This window comes from Megachile rotundata, chromosome 4 (assembly GCF_050947335.1).
Source record: "Megachile rotundata isolate GNS110a chromosome 4, iyMegRotu1, whole genome shotgun sequence".
Classification (NCBI taxonomy): Eukaryota; Metazoa; Arthropoda; class Insecta; order Hymenoptera; family Megachilidae; genus Megachile; species Megachile rotundata.
In genome coordinates, this window is record NC_134986.1 from 14378283 (window position 1) to 14400526 (window position 22244).

Genomic DNA, 22244 nt, shown 5'->3' on the forward strand with positions numbered 1-22244 from the left:
CTTCAACAAAACCCTAAAATTAAAAGTTTGTTAAGTTAATAAAATGTATTTATTTAAAATAAAATTCTGAATATAAAAGGAAGTTGTTGGAAGATAAATAGGCAACGTCTTCTAGTTTCATCTAAGAGTCAGCCATATTGTAGGAGGCATATTGATCAAATACTTATCCAATCACTTTCATCGAATCCTAAGTTTTAACTTAATATTCCATAAGTGCCATTTTGCGGCACTTCTCTGTCATCAGATCGTGTTAGACTTTCTACGTTTCGAAATTGATCATTGTTTGCTATAACTGGCAACCAGCCATTTTCTATTAAAAACGTTGATGAAAGGTTTGTGTAATCATTTTCATCTACCTTTCAACTTCGAGTGTATAAAACTAGATACGTTATACGTGCTGTTTTTCAGTACCTTTCTGTTGTCGAATCTTGTAAGACTTTCATGTTGCATTTATTAATTTAATTTGATCATTTGAAAGTTTCATAAAGATTAAATAATATATTAGACATAAAAATTAAAGACTTAGAAATTTGTAAATCAGCACGTTTGTAAATTTGCAACTCAGATATAAATTTAATTTGATCACTTGAAAAATTCATAAAGATTAGACAATATATTAGACATAAAAATTAAAGATTTAGACATTTGTAAATCAGCACGTTTGTAAATTTGCAACTCAGATATAAATTTAATTTGATCACTTGAAAAATTCATAAAGATTAAACAATATATTAGACATAAGAATTAATGATTTAGACATTTGTAAATCAGCACGTTTGTAAATTTGAAACTCAGATATAAATATAATTTGATCACTTGAAAAATTCATAAAGATTAAACAATATATTAGACATAAGAATTAATGATTTAGATATTTGTAAATCAGCACGTTCGTAAATTTGAAACTCAGAAAAATAAATCATCACAACTGCAAATTTGAAACTCAGAAATAAATAAAAAAATGTATAAATTCAGTTACATAACCGTTCGCATCAAATATTCAGTAACCTAAATCTCCCATCTAGATAATACTCGTTGCGATGCCTCTATTACTATCGCTATAATTGCTCTCATGATGCACGTATTTTATAACAACCCACGATGTATTTTAATAGCGCGTTCGAAAGAAAGAAGGAAGAAATAGGAATCACGTAGAAAAGAAAACAGTTTTACGTTAATGCGCGCTTCGTTCCAAGAATCGATTTCACACGACGCTTATTCTTGATGCAAGATCGTGGGATTATCGCAACAATTCGCCCTCGATTAATCAATCTTCCACGTATTCACGGCATTACACACGATTTATGCAGTTATTACTTAACGTAAAGAGCTTTTCTCATGCAGCTAGAATCGTAATTTCTTTTAAAGTAGCTGTTCAACCACGGAAAACCTACACTAAGTTCCTCGACACACGAGCTAGCTAATCGTTACGTTCATTAATCCCTCGTGCAACAGGGTCTTTTCGGCCTCCAGTTTCTTGGGACGAAAAATTCGTGTCACGGTCGCGCAATTTAATTATTCCGGTAATTTATGACCGGGGCAGCGATGGGCGAATTGTGGGCCATTGCAGTGATTTTAAACTTTCTGATTTTTTAAGTTTTATTTGGGTATTTGGGGGTTTGAGTTTATGGGTTGATTATTTGGATTTTTGGAAATTTGGGAATTTGGGGATTTGGGGACTTAGGGAGGTGAGAATTTAGGAATTTGGGGATTTGAGGACTTGGGGATTTGGGGATTTGGGGATTTGGGGATTTGGGGATTTGGGGATTTAGGGATTTGGGGATTTGGGGGATTTGGAGATTTGCGGATTTGGGGAAATTGGGGAGTGTTGGACCTTGTGAGTATTGGGATTTGGGAGTATTGGGATTTGCAAGTATTGGGATTTGGGAGTGTTGGACCTTGGGAGTATTGGGATTTGGGAGTGTTGGAATCAAATTGGGGTCCAACCAATGTTGGACCTTGAGAGTGTTGGACCTTGGAAGTGTTGGACCTTGGGAGTATTGGGATTTGGGAGTGTTGGACCTTGGGAGTGTTGGGATTTGGGAGTGTTGGACCTTGGGAGTATTGGAATTTGAGAGTGTTGGGATTTGGGAGTGTTGGACCTTGGGAGTATTGGAATTTGGGAGTGTTGGGATTTGGGAGTGTTGGACCTTGGGAGTGTTGGAATTTGGGAGTGTTGGACCTCAGGAGTATTAAACCTTGTAAGTGTTGGACCTTGGGAGTATTGGGATTTGGGAGTATTGGGATTTGAGAGTGTTGGGATTTGGGAGATTGGGATTCGAGGAGATTGGGATTTGGGGAGAATGGAGATTTCGAGATTTAGGGATGTAGGAATTTTTGGGATTTGGAAATTTAGAGACCTCAGAGTGTAGTGACTTTGTCTTTCTTCACTTCGTAGTTATTTAACTACATTGAATGCATAACAGTGGTCATCCATGACCCCAATAGTAAGCAGCGTGTTAAGGACAGTAAGGAAATAGGAAATTAATATGAAATTGTTTAACACGGTTATTCGCTTGACAATATGCAAAGAGGTCATTCTCTTAGTATACTTGCTATTCAATTATGCTAATTCTTTGATGATTATCTTTGTCTACCATTAATGTCAACTTTTGCATAATATAACATAACGTGTACAATAATTGTAACTATTTTGTATTATAATATTCATAATATCCACTAATTTCCAAATTATCAAAAAGATTATTAAAATTATTATCATCCATTTTATAAACAATTTTCTTTATCATTTTAAACACTCTTCATAATTAATTTTTTTAAAAATCAACTTTCATGTCCTGTATCAATTATGTCACCACTATTGAAACATCAACTACTAAAAATGTATAATATAAAATACCCGAAGTAAGAAATTTACGATCAAAGTTATGCACATACTTAACATTTAACGAACGAAACTTTCTAAATAACACGTACCTAAAAATTTCTTAAAGGATGCATCCGACGCCATCTGATGCTGTTACTACCATCTCAACACTGTTTAAATTCCGCGCGTTTAATTCGCCATTCAAATTTCACCTCTTCGTGTTAAAAACAGCTACAAATAGAAGAGTGTCAACAAACGATGCTATAATTTTCAAAGTTAGATTTCTGGAGAAAACAACTTTTTGCTTGAAAAAGATAAAATATATCAAGCATTCTTTCGCTGTGATTCTGAGAAGCTTAAAATACTTGTTTGGATAAAAATAGTGTTTGCACGAAAGCGAATGCTTGTAGATGTGGATTAAAATGTTGCTACATAGTTTCTTGGCTAATAAATCTTGATATATTTTACCAATAGATAATGTTTTGATAAAAATGTTATTTTTGTGTTTTTGACGTTCAGAGCTTTATTTTCACTCTTTAATTGCAATAACTATGATTAAATTAGACTTGTAATAATTTTTTTTAAATTAGTAAGTGATCATATTTGACTAAATTATTAAATGTAGTAACTCGGACTATTTTAATAATAATAATAATTCTAACTAAATTAATACTTGTAATAATTTTGACTAAATTAGTAAGTGATCATCTTTGACTAAATTATTAAATGTAGTAACTCGGACTATTTTCATAATAATAATAATTCTAACTAAATTAATACTTGTAGTAATTTTGACTAAATTAGTAAGTGATCATCTTTGACTAAATTATTAAATGTAGTAACTCGGACTATTTTCATAATAATAATAATTCTAACTAAATTAATACTTGTAATAATTTTGACTAAATTAGTAAGTGATCATCTCTGACTAAATTAGTAAGTGCATCATTTTTGACTAAAAATATCTGACTGAATCAACAATCATAATTACAAACACAACTCCTTACAAAAACACAATTTCCATAACCAAGTACAAATTTCCAAAAAAATAATATTCAAAACAATTTTCTCTTCACGCCACAATTATTAAGAAAATACGATCCAAACTACTGTATCTGACCTTACAGTGAAACGTACCTTTGCCGCTTCGTCCCGATGCGTTTATGGTGCCAGAAGGTGAATTACGCAACGACATATTATATGCATGTTCCTCTCGCCTCGCCTGCCATAAGCAACTCAGCTGTGCGTATTCGCGGTAAGGTTAAACTCCAGTGACATTTTGGACGACTTTCACCGTTCCAATCGACGAGTGGAATACTGCTTTCTTCGTCTTTTCGTCTCGAGATATGGCTCCGGATTAAACGAACTCGTCTCTCCGTTTGTTCATAAACAACCGTGACCATTCATTTCATTTCGTATCTCGGTACATGATGCTACATTTACTTCTCAATTCATTTCTTTGATTTTATGCTTTGTCATTGTGGTATCGCTTTATGGATTTATTTTATTTATTAATTTTTGTGAAATTATAAATTATATTTGGTTAGAATTTTATTTATTGTTTGTCTGATTGATATTCACATTCACATTAATATCAATTTTTATGGAATTTGAATTGTACTTATTAAGTTTGATGAAATTATAAATTCCCACGTTTTCCAATTGCTACATTCCCTAATTCCCACATTCCCCGATTCCCACATTCCCCAATTACAACATTCCCCAATTTCCACATTCCCCAATTCCCATATTCTACAATTCCCATATTCCCCAATTCCCACATTCCACAATTCCCACATTCCACAATTCCCACATTCCCCAATTCCCACATTCTCCAATTCCCACATTCCCCAATTCCTCAATTCCCACATTCCCCAATTTCCACATTCCCCAATTCCTAAATTCCTCAATTCCCACATTCCCCAATTCCCACATTTCCCAATTCCCACATTCCCCAATTCCCACATTCCCCAATTCCCACATTCCCCAATTCCCACCTTCCCCAATTCCCACTTCTTACAAGTCCTCCTTACCTGTTCAAATTTGACAATGGATAATAAAAGTCCCAACACAAATTTCAATTTCTAAACCACCAGCTACCTGGCAGTATTTTGTAATCCCACTCGCTAGAATTCTTGCTAATGAGTTGTCACCTAGGAAGTAAGTAGTTACGTCCCGTTCGCAATCAGCCACGTAAGAATTTCCTGAAACCGTCGCTCGAATAGAATGCAACGTAGGTATCGAGGCTAGAATTATTTGTATTAATCCTCGATGAAAATGCGCGCTTACGTGTGCAAATTATAAGTTACATAAATATCGACGGGGTCTTTCACTGGAAAGTAAACGCGCGATTACACCGCGCCTGTGTGAGTGTAAATATTTGTTTAAATACCTTCAGAACCCGTCGGTGACATTAAGGTAACCAGCTTCCGTGCGACAAGTTGAGGTATTTCGTTCGACGATATTATTTGATCGAAACACGAGGAGCTTATCGTTGAAAAGAGTAAGAGAAAGGGAAAGTGGCCTTCCATTTCTCAAGCGTCAAACGACTGTCGTTGACGCTGTCGACCTTGCCAGATGCCGATCGTTTTCTACGAGAAATACAGATCATCGTTGCAATGGTCGCTGGTCAAATTTGTCGATTTCTAGTTGTGTTTGAACAGCTTTGACAAGATGGGGTTCTTGGAATTGGGGGATTTAGATTTGGAGGAAATTGCTGATTGGAGAACTTTGGAATTGGGGATTTAGGAATTGGGAATTTAGGAATTGGGAATTTTGGAATTGGGAATTTTGGAATTGGGAATTTATGAATTGGGAATTTTGGAATTGGGAATTTAGGAATTGGGGAATGTGGGATTGGGAATTTAGGAATTGGGGAATGTGAGAATTGGGGAATGTGGGAATTGGGGAATGTGGTAATTGGGGAATGTGAGAATTGGGGAATGTGGGAATTAGAGAATGTAGGAATTGAGGAATATGTGAATTGGGGAATGTGGGAATTGGGGAATGTGGTAATTGGGGAATGTGAGAATTGGGGAATGTGGGAATTAGGGAATGTGAGAATTGGGGAACATAGTAATTGGGGAATGTAGGAATTGGGAATTTATAATCGGCAAATTTAGGAATTGACACAGAAATTAGGTAGCGAATGTCATTCCACATTTCATAACATATAAAAATGTATTACAAACAAATTACAATTGCTCGTAATAGAACATCAATAGGAGTTTCATCGTTGTGCAATGTTAAAATCCGAGCGAACAAAGAATGAGCAAGACGGTGGGCTGTGGTTAATGCGTTCCAGGAATTCGAGGAAAGTTTGCCCGAGCATGGCCCCTGCTGACAGAAAGACAGTCCCCTGGGGCTCCTCGGAACGTCTCTTTATTTTCCCAAAACCGGATTTTCAGTTCATGGTGTATGCACCGTTCCGATCCGTCCCTGTTGAGTCTATATATACTTCTGTTAGACGGCTACCTACCGGAGTTGCAAAACCTCCGGCAAGGTGACCTAGTTGTACCTTCGATCGAAGTAGGTTGGAGAACCTAAGGATCCAGTTGAGTTATCGCCAGATTGTTCCGTGTTTCGATTATGTTGCTTTAACTTCGTTCTTTTAATTTGAAGTTGACAATTATATTTTTAAATTTGTATATTTTCTTTTTTGTTTTTGGAATTATTTTTGTGGTACTTTGTAATATGATCAAGCTTTAATTTTAATTATAGATATGTTTAAAATTAAATGGTTCTACTTCTGAAGATTAATATTTTTTATCATATGTTATTAATATAGTAATGTTGTTAACATATGTTAATACATTTTTAAATATTTAGGTTCATATAAAATTTCTTTTCAGATTAACTGCTCTGATCTTATCTGATGAATTTTAACTTGACTGAGCTAATCAGATAGTTAAACCTAACCTAATGCAACCTTACTTCATATAACCTAACCTTATCTAATTTAATTTAACCTAACCTCACTTAGACTAATTCGTTTCCAATATACTTAAAAAGAATGTAACAACTGCTACTATTTGTATGTTCATCCAGGTTATTATATTACAAAACCAAGAACCAATCAGTTCCCAATGGTAGCTTCTAAAAATGTATTTAATTATACAACTTATGATATCACGACTGCTGCATCTCTTAACCTATAAAACCTAACCTACAAAAATAAATCTCATAACCTATAAACCAAGATGCAAATGACGTACACAAATAAACATCACACCCTATAAAACTAATGCAAATAACCTGTAAAACCGATGCCAATATCCTATAAAACTCATGCAAATAACCTATAAAAATCTGGGAACACCTCATAACCTATAAAAATCGGTGAACACCTCATAACCTATAAAAATCGATACAAATAACCTACAAACGTCCCTACAAAAACCGAGATAAAACAAAATTTCCAGCGAAAAGAATAAAAATTAATGGAATAATTTTCGAATAGAAGGCACAAGTTCTCCAATGGCTGTGCACGTGTGTGGCCTTTCTTTTAAATGGAACAGGCAGAACGCGTTTCTAAACAGGATCGCTGGCAAGTAACACGGACACAGAGGTAGAAAGGTAGGAAGAAAGGAACGGTTAGAGAAAGAGAGAATCCAAGGAATTCAAGTCACACCTAGAAACAATGACTTCCAAGAGATATTCGCCTTGCACCGAGCAGAAAAAAGAAAGAAATGCCGTGGAGGGGAATGCAATGGACGTAGGCGCGGAAACCCACGGAATCTTCCTTCGGTTGTCTTTTGCGCTTTTATTTAATCGCACAGACTCTTTGAATTGTTTGTGTTCGAGCTTATCAAGCGAAATCCTTGCGTACCTCGGTTCGCGTATTTTCGCGTGTGTCACGCACGAGAAATGCAGTTAGGACGCCCACATGGCTTCGCGGAAACTCGGCCCTGAAACAACGCGTGTTCCTTGACGGGTGCATGACCTGACTGCGTGCAAATGTTTTAGAATTATGCGAAATATTTCGAGTTTTCGTAACAGATCTGATACTTTTGATGCTAGAAGGATGAAAAAGGTTATGAAGATAGACGGTGGTATCTGTAGGATGTAGAGGGATGAGTTACAAGTATGACTCTACATATATTGCCGGGGGACTGTAGCTATTGGCAATGTGGGCAGAGGTCATTCAACAAGTTCATTTAACAGTGTTTCATTTAGTTTTTGCTGTAAAATTAATCGAAACTTTTTTTTGTGAATGAGATGATATAGCTGAATGAAAAGAGTAGAGCTTGCGTAAGAGTAAATATTCAGTGATTCTCAAACTGGTTTTCAAGTTTTGGTGCAAATTTATTTTGAGGTTCGTCAATTTACAGGTTTCTAAATTTTTATATTCTCAAATTCTCAAGTTTCAAATTTCTAAATTTCCCAATTCCTAAATTCCCCAATTCTCAAATCCCCAAATTCCAAATTTGTCAATTCCACATTTCCAAATTCCAAATCTCCCAATTCCACATTCCCAAATTCCAAATCCTCCAATTCCACATCCCCCAATTCCCAAATCCCCCAATTCCCAAATCCCCCAATTCCCAAATCCCCCAATTCCCAAATCCCCCAATTCCCAAATCCCCCAATTCCCAAATCCCCAAATTTCTAAATCTCCTAATTCCCAAATCCCCCAATTCTCAAATCCCCAAATTCCAAATTTCCCAATTCCACATTCCCAAATTCCAAATCTCCCAATTCCACATCCCCAAATTCCAAATCCCCCAATTCCCAAGTCCCCCAATTCCCAAATCCCCAAATTCCTAAATCTCCCAATTCCCAAATCCCCCAATTCCCAAATCCCCAAATTCCAAATTTCCCAATTCCACATTCCCAAATTCCAAATCTCCCAATTCCACATTCCCAAATTCCAAATCCTCCAATTCCACATCCCCCAATTCCCAAATCCCCCAATTCCCAAATCCCCCAATTCCCAAATCCCCCAATTCCCAAATCTCCCAATTCCCAAATCCCCCAATTCCCAAATCCCCAAATTTCTAAATCTCCTAATTCCCAAATCCCCCAATTCTCAAATCCCCAAATTCCAAATTTCCCAATTCCACATTCCCAAATTCCAAATCTCCCAATTCCACATCCCCAAATTCCAAATCCCCCAATTCCCAAGTCCCCCAATTCCCAAATCCCCAAATTCCTAAATCTCCCAATTCCCAAATCCCCCAATTCCCAAATCCCCAAATTCCAAATTTCCCAATTCCACATTCCCAAATTCCAAATCTCCCAATTCCACATTCCCAAATTCCAAATCCTCCAATTCCACATCCCCCAATTCCCAAATCCCCCAATTCCCAAATCCCCCAATTCCCAAATCCCCCAATTCCCAAATCCCCAAATTTCTAAATCTCCTAATTCTCAAATCCCCCAATTCTCAAATCCCCAATTCCCAAATCCCCCAATTCCACATTCCCAAATTCCAAATCTCCCAATTCCACATCCCCAATTCCCAAATCCCCAAACTCCAGAATCCCCAAACTCCAGAATCCCCAAATTCCAAAATCCCCAAATTCCCAAATGCCCAACTCCACCTCCCACACAAATCCCTCTCCACAAATTAACCTGCTACCATCCTACATAACAACTCTTTCAACTAACTTATAAACATAGCGTGAAGCCAGCAATTTGAAGTTGGCTATCGTTTCTAATTAATTGGTGTTACATAGTAACCGCACGGTATTCAGGAAAGTTACCAACCCCATGAAAAGGCCAGTAACAGAAAGATAAGCTACTTTTACTGTCAACTTTCATAGGCTACATTCATCCTACACTCCGATTTATATAATATTCGACTGTGTAAATTACAGTCGTTCCTAATGCAACGATTCCTAGTTGTTGCACTATCTTGATTCATGTTAAATATTCTCTGCTCGGTTTGAAAGTTTTAATTAATCAGAACCTGCAGTAGTTATTTTACGTATGTGCATAACTCATTGATAAGATGATTTTCTCATCCAATATTTATTGCATGTGTATATTTGAGAAAGTAGCTTATGTTGATAATTTATGTTGATTCTTTGTATTATGTATACATGAAGGATTATATGAATAGTAAAAATTATGTACATTAATAATTTTTAATAAAGATGTAAAATAACGATGAACATCATTAATAATGTTTTTAGTGTTTCAAGATTTGAGGGATATTTCGTGTTTTTTAAGATTTCTCTCAAAGTGATTTCTACAGTAAATTAATTATTACTTCGAGTATTTACTGAAATAATTTCTGTCTTTCATTCTTTGTGTCGTTTCATAATTTTAACACTTATCAAGTTTATAATTTATAATTGTATGTCTGTCGAGTTTAAAATTATTGTTATCTAGGTTTCCACTTTTCTGTCACTGATAATTAAAATTAATTTCATTGCATTTTTAGAAACTTATTGATACAAATATAATTGTAATCAGTGAATAACTTAATAGTTTCAATAAGTCAATAATATGTAATTGAAGGTTTATTGATTTTCTGTAATTCATTCTTGAGTTAATTTTTAATTTATCTCCACATGTGGTGGACAAGAGAAGTGTGTGAACCAAACACGTGTCTCCTGCACGTCTGAACGCATGAATCTAGCACGTTTCGCCGGTCGTAGCACGTAATCCACGTTGGTTTTCAAGTTTTATCGATTTCGAACCAGGAATATTAGCGTTGATTGGTTCTATGACGTAATCGAATAATCAACTTCCTCGTTCTATTTCGGCCATAATTACGTGATGTTCGAACGTTTCATTGTAATCCTAACTACAAGTCGAATCTTTCATCGAAATTAACATTTAACAAGACTTTCTCTATGAAAGATTATTGTTGTTCCTTTAATTTTACACTTTAATGATGTACTTTTACATAATTATAATTGCATTCCTAATTTTAATTCTTTAAAAATTGTATACATTGCAGTGGTTAAAATTATAGAATACGGAAAGTGAAAGATATTTTATGGAAGAAATGTTATGAAGAAAAATAGAATACTGTACTTTGATATTTGTTAACATTTAATTGAAATCTTCAAATCTTCAATTCTCCAAATTTCCAAATCTCCAAAGTTCCAAATTTTCAAATCGTCAATTCTCCAAATTTCCAAATCTCCAAATCTTCAAATCTTCAATTCTCTAAAGTTCCAAATCTTCAAATCTTCAATTCTCCAAATTTCCAAATCTCCAAAGTTCCAAATTTTCAAATCGTCAATTCTCCAAATTTCCAAATCTTCAAATCTTCAATTCTCTAAAGTTCCAAATCTTCAAATCTTCAATTCTCCAAATTTCCAAATCTCCAAAGTTCCAAATTTTCAAATCGTCAATTCTCCAAATTTCCAAATCTTCAAATATTCAATTCTCTAAAGTTCCAAATCTTCAAATCTTCAATTCTCCAAATTTCCAAATCTCCAAAGTTCCAAATTTTCAAATCGTCAATTCTCCAAATTTCCAAATCTTCAAATATTCAATTCTCTAAAGTTCCAAATTTTCAAATCTTTAATTTTCCAAATTTCCAAATTTTCAAATTTTCAATTCTCTAAAGTTCCAAATCTTCAAATCTTCGATTCTCCAAATTTCCAAATCTCCAAAGTTCCAAATTTTCAAATCGTCAATTCTCCAAATTTCCAAATCTTCAAACCTTCAATTTTCCAAATCTCCAAAGTTCCAAATCTTCAAATCGTCAATTCTCCAAAGTTCCAAATCTTCAAATCGTCAATTCTCCAAATTTCCAAATCTTCAAATCTTCAATTCTCCAAAGTTCCAAATCTTCAAATTTTCAAATCTTCAATTCTCCAACTTTTCAATCAAATCCTAAAAAATTCTTCAAATCTTCCAAAATTCTTCAAATTCCAAAAATACTAAAAGACATAAAATACATAAATAAATTTGTATCTATATCAATATAGTACACACAGGTGCCGTAATATAACATTACAAGCAATTTTCTCTTTCCTGAATTTATAATAACAGATAATAATAGATAAGTATTTTAAGCGTAGACAGTTTAAAAAGTAGAGTATCGGTACTCGCTCCGTTAATCTTTCCGTTTTCTCCTTAATGAGCATCGTAAAAGATGGCTGAAATTGCTTCTGCTCATCGCCGGTGATTTCATGAGAATTTAGAACGCCTCTTCTTTTCCTCTGTTGATTAGTATGCATTAGGGTACACGCGTTTCGTTCAAGTTCGCACAAAAGCACGTTTGTCGGGCGTGGCACCAAGAAAGCCGGGAAAGTGATATCTCTTTCCTGTCGGTGTGTTCTGTTCGATTCAGGAACGGATTGAGGTTACTTCTAACCCTGTTACTTCAACGACAGTGAAATTAATATACTAACTTTATATACTTTATTTATTTCAATCACTTCATCAATTTTTCTATTTCGAAGATATTCAATTTTTGGTTCAATCTTTTTTTTTTTCTTTTCATTTTAGTTCAATTTTTTTTTCTTTTCATTTCGGTTCAATTTTTTTTCTTCTTATTTCGATTCAATTTTTTTTTCTTTTCATTTCGGTTCTTCGCCATTTTTTCTTCTTCATTCTTCTTTTCAATTATTTTTCCTTTTATTTCTTTTTAAATTCTGTCGTATTTAGTAGGTGGAGTATTTATTTTTTGTAGGTAAAACAAGTCATTTTTTGTTTCAATAATTTTTAGTTTTATCTCTCTTTAAATGTAATGCTCTCTCATACTTATTATTAGGAGTATTCATTATAGTTATTCATTGCAGATAAAATAATTTATTCTTCATTTCAATAATATTTACTTTTAACACTCTTCAAATGTAATACTCTCATATTTATTTGGAGTATTTATTATATTTATTCCTTGTAGGTAAAATATATCATTCTTCGTCTCAATAATTTTTACTTTTACCTCTTCTTAAATGTAATACTCTCATATTTATTTTTTAAAGTGTTTATTATATTTATTCCTTGAAGGTTAAATAAATTATTCTTCATCTAAAAAATTGTTACTTCTATCTCTTATTAAAAATCCTCTCGCATGTATTACTTAAACAATTCATTATATTTGTTCCTTGCAGGTAAAACAAATAATTCTTCATTATAAAAATTGTTACTTCTATCTCTTATTAAAAATCCTCTCGCATGTATTACTTAAACAATTCATTATATTTGTTCCTTGCAGGTAAAACAAATAATTCTTCATTATAAAAATTGTTACTTTTATCTGTTTTTAAAAATCCTTCCACATTTATTGTTTAAACTATTCATTATATTTATTCATTGCAGATAACATAAATTATTCTTCATCTGAAAACTTGTTACTTCTATCTCTTTTTAAAAATCCTTCCACATTTATTGTTTAAACTATTCATTATATTTATTCATTGCAGATAAAATAAATAATTCTTCATCTAAAAAATTGTTACTTGTGTCTCTTCTTAAAAATCCTCCTACATTTATTCATTCAACATTTCATTATATTTATTCATTGTAGGTAAAATAAATTTTAATTCAAAAAAGCAAGTGTTCTAATAAGAAACATTTAACTTCCCTCATTTTTTAACAATGTTTTTAAAAATAATATTCTCGCGAGTGCGTCAGTAAGAAAGAATCTACCATTACGTAATTCCGAAATTTTACGATGCGGGTGAAACGTGAACTCGACTTTCGTGTTACTTTCGTTTCTAAACACTTTCCAAATTTTTACCAGATTTTTCTGGTTTTGCATGCTTTCTTCGGGTCGTAAAATTCGACTAGCAAATAATGTTCGAAAAACGCGGCGACAAGTTTGATCGACAAACGGAAGTCGAGGTTGGCGCTTCTTGTGCAAGGATAAAGAAATAGTCGATAGAGGAAAAAAAGAGTAATTCTATGGTTTCGTGTGGTAAAATCTATTTTTAGTAGATCCTGCGTAATATCCTTTCTCTTTGAATGAAATATGCTCTTATTCTGTTTTACGCTTTTGGAGAACGGGATGGTATGGTGTCGCGCTCTTATGGTGGAGAACGGAATTATTTAGTTCTTGCTTCTTTAGGTTCTCTGTTACCAGCTAGAAGATAACGGAGTTTTCTTACTTGATCATTACTACATTTTCTATATATTCTTTTACTTAAATTAAAAAAATTTTGTATTAGAACAAAGGAGTTACATTTATTTAAAATCTTAAAGTTTCATTAATATCAAAATTGAAATTGAAGTTTTTCAAGTTTTTCTTAAATTAATATATGGGGTGGTTTATTTTGATGGTGAATTCAGTATAAAGTCAAAGGAGGAAATTTTAAAAAACTTTTATACAATATTTATATAATATGTAGTCTTATAATTATACTTGAAAGAAGCAAATTACGATTTAAGCTTGTATCAAGTGCAGTTAATGGTTCATTTTAAATGAAGATAATTAAGAACAGATAATTTTGTAATTACTTGAAATTTAGCTAGTTTACTAACACTAATGTTATAAAAATTAGTACTTTTAATATTTTGTTCTAAAAATTTGGTACGAATGAAAGAGGAAAAGGATATTTGAAGTAAACTCAGATTGTAGGAAAAGTCGATGCTTTATTTAAGTAAAAATAGTTAGCGAATTTAATACAAAGCGTAAGTACTAACGGTAAGTGACTCGTTGATTAGCTGAAACAGAAAAGAGAAATATAATTTAATAGTTGTAATGCGTGGTTCTTGTTGAAAACAGTTAGCTTAGTTTTATATTTTTATGTTTAAATGAATTATGAGCCCGCTATATTGTAATTTCTACCTTCTAGTTTTTTAGTTTTTAAATTACTAAATTTACAGGTTCCTAAATTTGCAAATTACTGAGTCTCAAAATTCTTATATTCTATAATTTCTAAATTCCCAAAATTTTATATTTCCAACTTCGTAAATCCCCAACTTCCTAAATTCCCAACTTCTTATATTCTTAACTTCCTAAATCCCCAAATTTTTAAATTCTATAATTTCTAAATTCTCAACTTCCTAAATTCCTAACTTCCTAAATCCTCAACTTTCTAAATTCCCAACTTCCTAAATTTCTAATTTCCTAAATTCCCAACTTCCTAAATTCCCAAACTCCCAAATTCCCAACTCCCTAAATTCCCAACTTCCTAAATTCCCAAACTCTTAAATTCCCAACTTTCTAAATTCCCAACTTCCTAAATTCCCAAACTCCTAAATTCCCAACTCCCTAAATTCCCAACTTTCTAAATTCCCAACTTCCTAAATTTCTAATTTCCTAAATTCCCAACTTCCTAAATTCCCAACTTCCTAAATTCCCAACTTCCTAAATTCCCAAACTCCCAAATTCCCAACTCCCTAAATTCCCAACTTCCTAAATTCCCAAACTCTTAAATTCCCAACTTTCTAAATTCCCAACTTTCTAAATTCCCAAACTCCTAAATTCCCAACTCCCTAAATTCCCAACTTCTTAAATTTCCAACTTCCTAAATTCCCAGCTTCCTAAATTCCCAAATTCCCAAATTCCATAACTCCTCACTCTCCAAACTCCTAAAACCCCAAATACCTAAACTCCCAAACTTCCAAACCTCCAAATCCCAAATTTCCACCTTCTTAAACCCCACAACACCAAACCCAAAATTACCACCCTCACAAAATCACCTACCCTACCTAACCTACCTAACCTAACTCCTATACCCCACCCTACACATCTCAATAATCCCTACCCCCTATACCCCACCCTACACATGTCAATAATCCCTAACCCCTATACTCCACCCTACTCATCTCAATAACCCCTACCCCACCCCAACCCTCCCATAAACTACCAAAACCCACCATTTGGCAATAGAGAAGGGCTTGCAACTATCCGAAGGCCTGTCGTACGTCAATCCAGTCACGCACTGCACCAGCTGCGGCCTTCCGTTTCTGCAGACCACTACGTTCGTGCAAGCATCATTCAACCTATGCATATCTCCGTCGTTACAAGGAACCTTAGTCAGACTCGCAGGGATGCTTTGCAGCAATGTCCACGCGTTTTCAATTTCCTGTGGCGTATCCTGCACTCCTAGCAACTCTTTCTTTTGACTGTCGATTTCCAGTTGCGAGGCTACGGGTCTTTGGTTCCACGGATCTGGCTCCGCTTTGCTCAGCCAAGGATTGTTGGGATAAGATGGCGACGGTCCGTAAGATGGCGGCGAGGGTCCGTAAGATGGCTGCTGCGGTTGCTGCGGTTGTGAAGGAACGTAGGGTGGTTGTGAAGGAATATAGGGTGGCTGTGAAGGAACGTAAGGTGGCTGTGAAGGAATATAGGGTGGCTGTGAAGGAACATAGGGTGGCTGTGAAGGAACATAAGGTGGCTGTGAAGGAACATAAGGTGGTGACGTCGGATAAGTAGGCTGCGGAGGTAAAGAAGGTTGAACAGGTGACTGCGTCTGCGAAGGAACCGTCGGAAGCGTGGGTCCAGGAGTCGCTGCACCTTTGCAATCGACGTTGTATGGGTAGTCGCAGACACCCAGCAACTGTGAAGCAATAAATTACAGAAATGAGAGGCTGCATAAAGCAGACGTATAAGGCATGCACGGGGAGAAGACGCTACTCCTAAAATGGCGAGTCTAGCGGGCTCATTAGCATAGCCTGCAAACGTGTTCTTAGACTTTAACGGACTACAGTTTAGCAAGATACAAGCTAGATGCTTCAAGACTCTTCTGAACAAGAACGTTCTCTATTTCAATTCTTAAAACAGTAAATTATATAGTTTATTTCAAAATTGAAGCGTAAATTGATGAGTAAAAATTGATTTAATAAATTTAATTTTAAAATGAAGTTAAAAAATGAATAAATGACTGAACATAAAAAGGATGTACAAATTAATTCTTTATCTTGATGAAAATATACCTGGATTTCAAGAAGAGCTTCTTGAAAAATTGTGCAAGTTATAGAGTTTGAAACTTGTGGAGATCATTTGAACGTTTTAGTAGTGTAGTATTAAAAATGATGAAGTTTGATCAATTTTACAAATCAAAATTATTTTACTGACTCTTAAGGGTTAACCTTAGTCTAAATGTTTTTTTTTTAATATAATAATTGAATATTTCAAACACAAGCAAAAATGAATACATAATTTGTACTCTTTATAACGAATGAATTAGAACTAATTTGTAGTATTGGTAGTAGTACTACTTCTACTTAAGAGCTAGTAGTAGTAGTTGTAGTTGCAAATACAAGTTTTTCATGTAAATCATATTAAGTTAATGTAATTATAAAATGTCTGAATATCAACGTAAACTTCAAATAACAATTAGAGATTGTATAACAGTATTTTCGAAACTAGAAATTAAACTAGAATTTAATTTCAAGAAGCAACACGGAAGTAGCCTTTGACCGTGTACGGAGGGCAAGTGGGAGTACAGAGATTCTCACGCTCGCATGACGCATGTCATTTTGAGACTTAAAATTCCGCCAGCGAGTTAGGAATAACCCGAGAATTAAATTCTTACGTCATTGTAGACCAGACCACGAGGACAGCCGAATTTGATGGGCTTTCGGTAGACGCAGACGTAGAACTCTGAGCAGTTCGTCGCACTTCTGTAACGACCGTTCGGTTCGGGGCACAGTTTTGATCCAGGCGGCATAGGCGGCCCTGTAAAAAGAATCACATTGTTAAATGATGAAAAAATTGTTTATCATGCTTTTGCAGTACAGAGATGTAAGTTGACATTGAAAATTCTTTTTGTTTAAAATATTGCTTGATGTAAGAAGAATAGTATATTGAGTTCAAGGTGGAATGAAATTTTAAATGCTAGTCTGGAATTAATTTTTTTATGTTCATTTAAGAGGAATGCGGTTTTCAAACTTTTAATATAATGCGTGGTGTTAAATAATTTGTTCTATGCAGGTAAGAAGATCAGTTTTGTTTAATGACATAAATTTAACTTTTTTAAAAAAATATTTAGGAAGACCATGGAGGAGGAACAGTTTTGCTTCATGATGTAAATTTAACTTTTTTAAGAAGACAATTAAACAGGAAAATTGTAACATAGTATAGTGATAAGAGAGTAGAATGATGGAACTATAAAGTGGTAATGTAATTAAGTAACAAAATGTAAAAGTGGCAGGGTAATCAAATAGTAAAATAGTAAAATAGTAAAGTAGTAAAGTAGTAATGTAGTAAAGTAGTAAAGTAGTAAAGTAGTAAAGTAGTAAAATAGTAAAGTAGTAACGTAGTAAAGTAGTAAAGTAGTTAAGTAGTAAAGTAGTAAAGTAGTAAAGTAGTAAAGTAGTAAAATAGTAAAATAGTAAAATAGTAATATAGTAATATAGTAAAATAGTAAAATAGTAAAATAGTAAAATAGTAAAATAGTAAAATAGCAAAACAGCAAAACAGTAAAATAGTAAAATAGTAGAATAGTAGAATAGTAAAATAGGAAAATATAAAATATAATAAAATAGTAAAATAGTAAAATAGTAAAATAGCAAAATAGCAAAATAGCAAAGTACTGAAATAGCAAAGTACTGAAATAGCAAAGTGCTAAAATAATAAAATACCAAAAAACCCAAATAGTAAAATAAAAAATAATAGCAAAAGAATAAAATAGAAAAATAATAAAATAAACTACTAAAATAGTAAAACAGTAAAATAGTAAAATACCATAATTATAACACAACTAAACAAAAATACAAAAAAACCGAAAAAGTAAAACAAAAAAAAGTACAATACAAATCTCCACCTACATCCCCACAACAAATACAATAAACTTCAGCAATTTCCTTCCAAATAATCAAACACATCTACTTACTCGGCGTAGGCAGAGGTCGACTACCACAGTTCACATTATAGTCATAGTCGCAAACCAAGGTAATATCATTAAAGAGCAGCCCATCAGGACAAGTTTGCTCCGTAACCACATCGTCCCAACAATTCAAATAATTGGCGCAGCCTTTAGGACTTGGAAATTGTCCCCTCGGAGCGTAGCATCCAGGTGGTGGAGTTATGGATGGTATCGGTGCAATAGTGATAGGACCTGGTAGCTCGTTCGTGTCTCCAGGTCCAGGAATTAGCGGATAAAGTTGTCTCGTGTTCACGTCTTCTGAATCTACTGATCCGGTTATGTTCGTGTTGGTATTAGGATCTTTCCAGCTACCGCCACGGGTGTCTAGCTTTTGTAGATCCACGAGGTCCCATACGCTTTCTAAATCTGTTGGGTGAAGGATGAAATGTGTGATGTTATAATTTTGTTGGCGTTGTTAGGTACATTTCAAGTTTTCAAGGTTTTAATAGCTGAATCACAAAATTTTTAAGTTTTTGATTCAGAAATTTCTAAATTTCTAAACTTGTAAATTTTTTAATTTCTAAATTAAGTAGATTCTTAAGGTTATAAATTTCCAAATTCCTAAATTAACTTTAAAAATTCCGAAATTTCTAAACTTGTAAATTTTTTAATTTATAAATTAAGTAGATTCTCAAGGTTATAAATTTTCAAATTCCTGAATTAACTTTAAAAATTCCTAAATTTCTAAACTTCAAAATTTTCAAATTTCTAAATTAACCAAATTCTCAAGGTTATAAATTTTCAAATTCTGAAATCACAAAATTTCTATGATTCCAATTCCCAAATTCCTCAATCCCTAAATTTCTAAATTCCCAACTTCCTAAATTTCCAACTTCCTAAATCACCAACTTCCTAAATCCCCAACTTCCTACATTTCCAACTTCCTAAATTCCCACCTTTCTAAATCCCCAAATTCCTAAATTCTATAATTTTTAAATTCCCAAATCCTAAATCCCCAAATTCCTAAATTCCCCAAATCCTAAATCCCCAAATTCCTAAATCTCCCAATTTCTAAATTCCCAAATTCCTAAATCCCCAATAAATAAATCCCTAAATTCCTAATTTCCTAAATTTCCAAATTCTCAAATCTCCAAATTCCCCAGATTAGAAATTCCCAAATCACAAAATTTCCAAATTTCTAATTCCCAAATCACACAATTTCCAAATTTCTAATTCCCAAATCACAAAATTTCCAAATTTCTAATTCCCAAATTCCCAAATTCCCAAATTCCCAAATTCCCAAATTCCCAAATTTCCAAATTCCCAAATTTCCAAATTCCCAAATTTCTAATTCCCAAATTTCCAAATTCCCAAATCACAAAATTTCCAAATTTCCAAATTTCCAAATCACAAAATTTCCAAATTTCCAAATTACCAAATTTCCAAAATCCTAAATCTCTAAACTCTCAAACCCCTGAACCCCTAAAAATCGCCAAAAACCTCCACCCCAAATAACTTCACAGAAAGTGCAATCAAACTACGTTCCAGAACCCCTGAACCGTCCATCAACCTCATCAGTTAGCACCAATCAGCCCGTCCCAAAAAGGAACAAACCCAACAAAAAACCACACAGCAGTCTCACAAGAAAACCCCCCCAAAAAACAAGAAAAATTCCATGAAATAAATAAATATTCTAAAGAATCTCCCTAAATAAATATCCTAAATAATTAAAATTGAATGAAACGACTGACCTTGATGTCGAGGGTGTACCCTGGCATCGATGTTCTCCGCGGTGGCCGCGGTGGTCGTCCGTCTTCTAGCGTGAGCGAGTGCGAGCACAGCGGGCAACACCATCAAGATGAACCTCATGTTGACCTCTGCCCTTCTGATCATCGATAAATCCTTGGGTACAAGCACCCTAAATGCGACCGTCGAATGAACTCGCGTTAACCGTTGAGGGATCGTTCGAACCTCCGAGTCCTTGCGCGATGTCCTGATGCTGGATGGTCTGGACCTGGTCGGTTCGAGGGCTTACATAGGGCATCCCCCACCATTCTGCTCTTCCCGTAGGGAGTAGCTTCTCAGGACCCCAATTACACGGGCGCAGGAGGACCCTGCGGTGGACTGTTGCTCAGGAAGTGCACGCTTCTGCAACGCTCTTCTTGGTTGCCTGCGAAATGCCCCTCCACTTGCTCGTCACCGGGGTCGAAGACGCCACAAGGACGCGTTTCGGTGTACGGACTCTTATTGGAGATTCGAAATGACCGGTCGTGGTTACCTGTTGATCATTCGTCGTTCACGGAACGTATGGTCAAAAAATGGTGGTGGACGACCGCGTAGGATGTCAAGGTCCCTTCAGGATTGTACGGATTCCCCGGCCTTTCGACGGTAACGGTATTGTCAGTCGTTCTGCAGTTCGTACAATTTTGGTATTCTGCCATGGCGATCTGATGCAACTGCAGGGGTCGATGCATGACCCCTAGTTTCTTCGGTTCTTTCTTTAGGAAACTTCTAACAGGAAACTGTGTTTGCTGGGTTTAACGAGCTTTGCGTGGTGATGTGTCGTGTAGGGAATGGTACGGTACGGTCTAAGACGGACGTTTGAATTGGTCTGGAGATAAAGTAACGTTAACTTGGAAATGGTACTTGTAGTGCAATTTTAAGTGTGCAAGATTTATAGTCTTTAACGTAGAGCAATTATTTGAAGGGTCTTACTTAAGTACACCTATGTTATTTTCATTAGGATTCATTTCATTGTGAGGTAACTTTAATTGAATCGGTAGATCTGGATTGAATCAGCAGGCACTTTAATTGAATCAGTAGATGTGAATTGAAACATCAGATACTTTAAGTGAAACATTAGATCTTGATGGAATCATCAGACACTTTAATTGAATTATTAAATCTTGACTGAATTATCAGACACTTTAATTGAATCATCAGATCTTGATGAAATTATCAGACACTTTAATTGAATTATTAAATCTTGACTGAATTAGCAGACACTTTAATTGAATCAGTAGATCTTGATGCAATTATCAGACACTTTAATTGAATTATTAAATCTTCACTAAATTATCAGACACTTTAATTGAATCATCAGATCTTGATGAAATCATCAGACACTTTAATTGAATTATTAAATCTTGACTGAATTAGCAGACACTTTAATTGAATCTGTAGATCTTGATGCTATAATCAGACACTTTAATTGAATTATTAAATCTTGACTGAACCATCAGACACTTTAATTGAATTATTAAATCTTGACTGAATCATCAGACACTTTAATTGAATCAGTAGATCTTGATGCTATCATCAGACACTTTAATTGAATTATTAAATCTTGACTGAATTATCAGACGCTTTAATTGAATCATCAGATCTTGATGCTATCATCAGACACTTTAATTGAATTATTAAATCTTGACTGAATTATCAGACACTTTAATTGAATCATCAGATCTTGATGAAATCATCAGACACTTTAATTGAATTATTAAATCTGGACTGAATCATCAGACACTTTAATTGAATCAGTAGATCTTGATGCAATTATCAGACACTTTAATTGAATTATTAAATCTTCACTGAATTATCAGACACTTTAATTGAATCATCAAATCTTGATGAAATCATCAGACACTTTAATTGAATTATTAAATCTTGACTGAATTATCAGACGCTTTAATTGAATCATCAGATCTTGATGCTATCATCAGACATTTCAATTGAATTATTAAATCTTGACT

The 22244-nt window shown here is 34.3% G+C and overlaps 1 protein-coding gene across 2 annotated transcripts; it reads right to left on the minus strand.

Annotated features, from left to right (window-relative positions):
* Positions 1-14309: 14309 nt before the first annotated feature.
* Positions 14310-20415, minus strand: LOC100879494 (uncharacterized). 2 transcript variants are annotated; one of them, XM_012291172.2, is made up of 5 exons: positions 20244-20415; positions 18520-18912; positions 17221-17363; positions 15560-16242; positions 14310-14401 (listed from the first exon to the last, which is right to left on the minus strand). In XM_012291172.2, exons 1-5 carry the CDS (start codon positions 20383-20385, stop codon positions 14398-14400), a joined length of 1365 nt encoding a protein of 454 aa, XP_012146562.1. In that variant the 5' UTR covers positions 20386-20415; the 3' UTR covers positions 14310-14397. The 2 variants fall into 2 exon arrangements, with proteins under 2 accessions (XP_012146562.1, XP_012146561.1); XM_012291171.2 differs by having other exon boundaries at positions 18520-18918.
* Between the last annotated feature and the right edge of the window lie 1829 nt (positions 20416-22244).

Excerpts from the sequence above, each read along its gene's own strand:
- LOC100879494 (XM_012291171.2), bottom strand. The coding sequence starts at position 20,385 with ATGATCAGAAGGGCAGAGGTCAACATGAGGTTCATCTTGATGGTGTTG. Across the intron at positions 17,364-18,519 it reads TCGACCTCTGCCTACGCCGA|GGCCGCCTATGCCGCCTGGA; the intron begins GTAAGTAGATGT and ends TTCTTTTTACAG. Across the intron at positions 16,243-17,220 it reads GTGGTCTGGTCTACAATGAC|TTGCTGGGTGTCTGCGACTA; the intron begins GTAAGAATTTAA and ends ATTGCTTCACAG.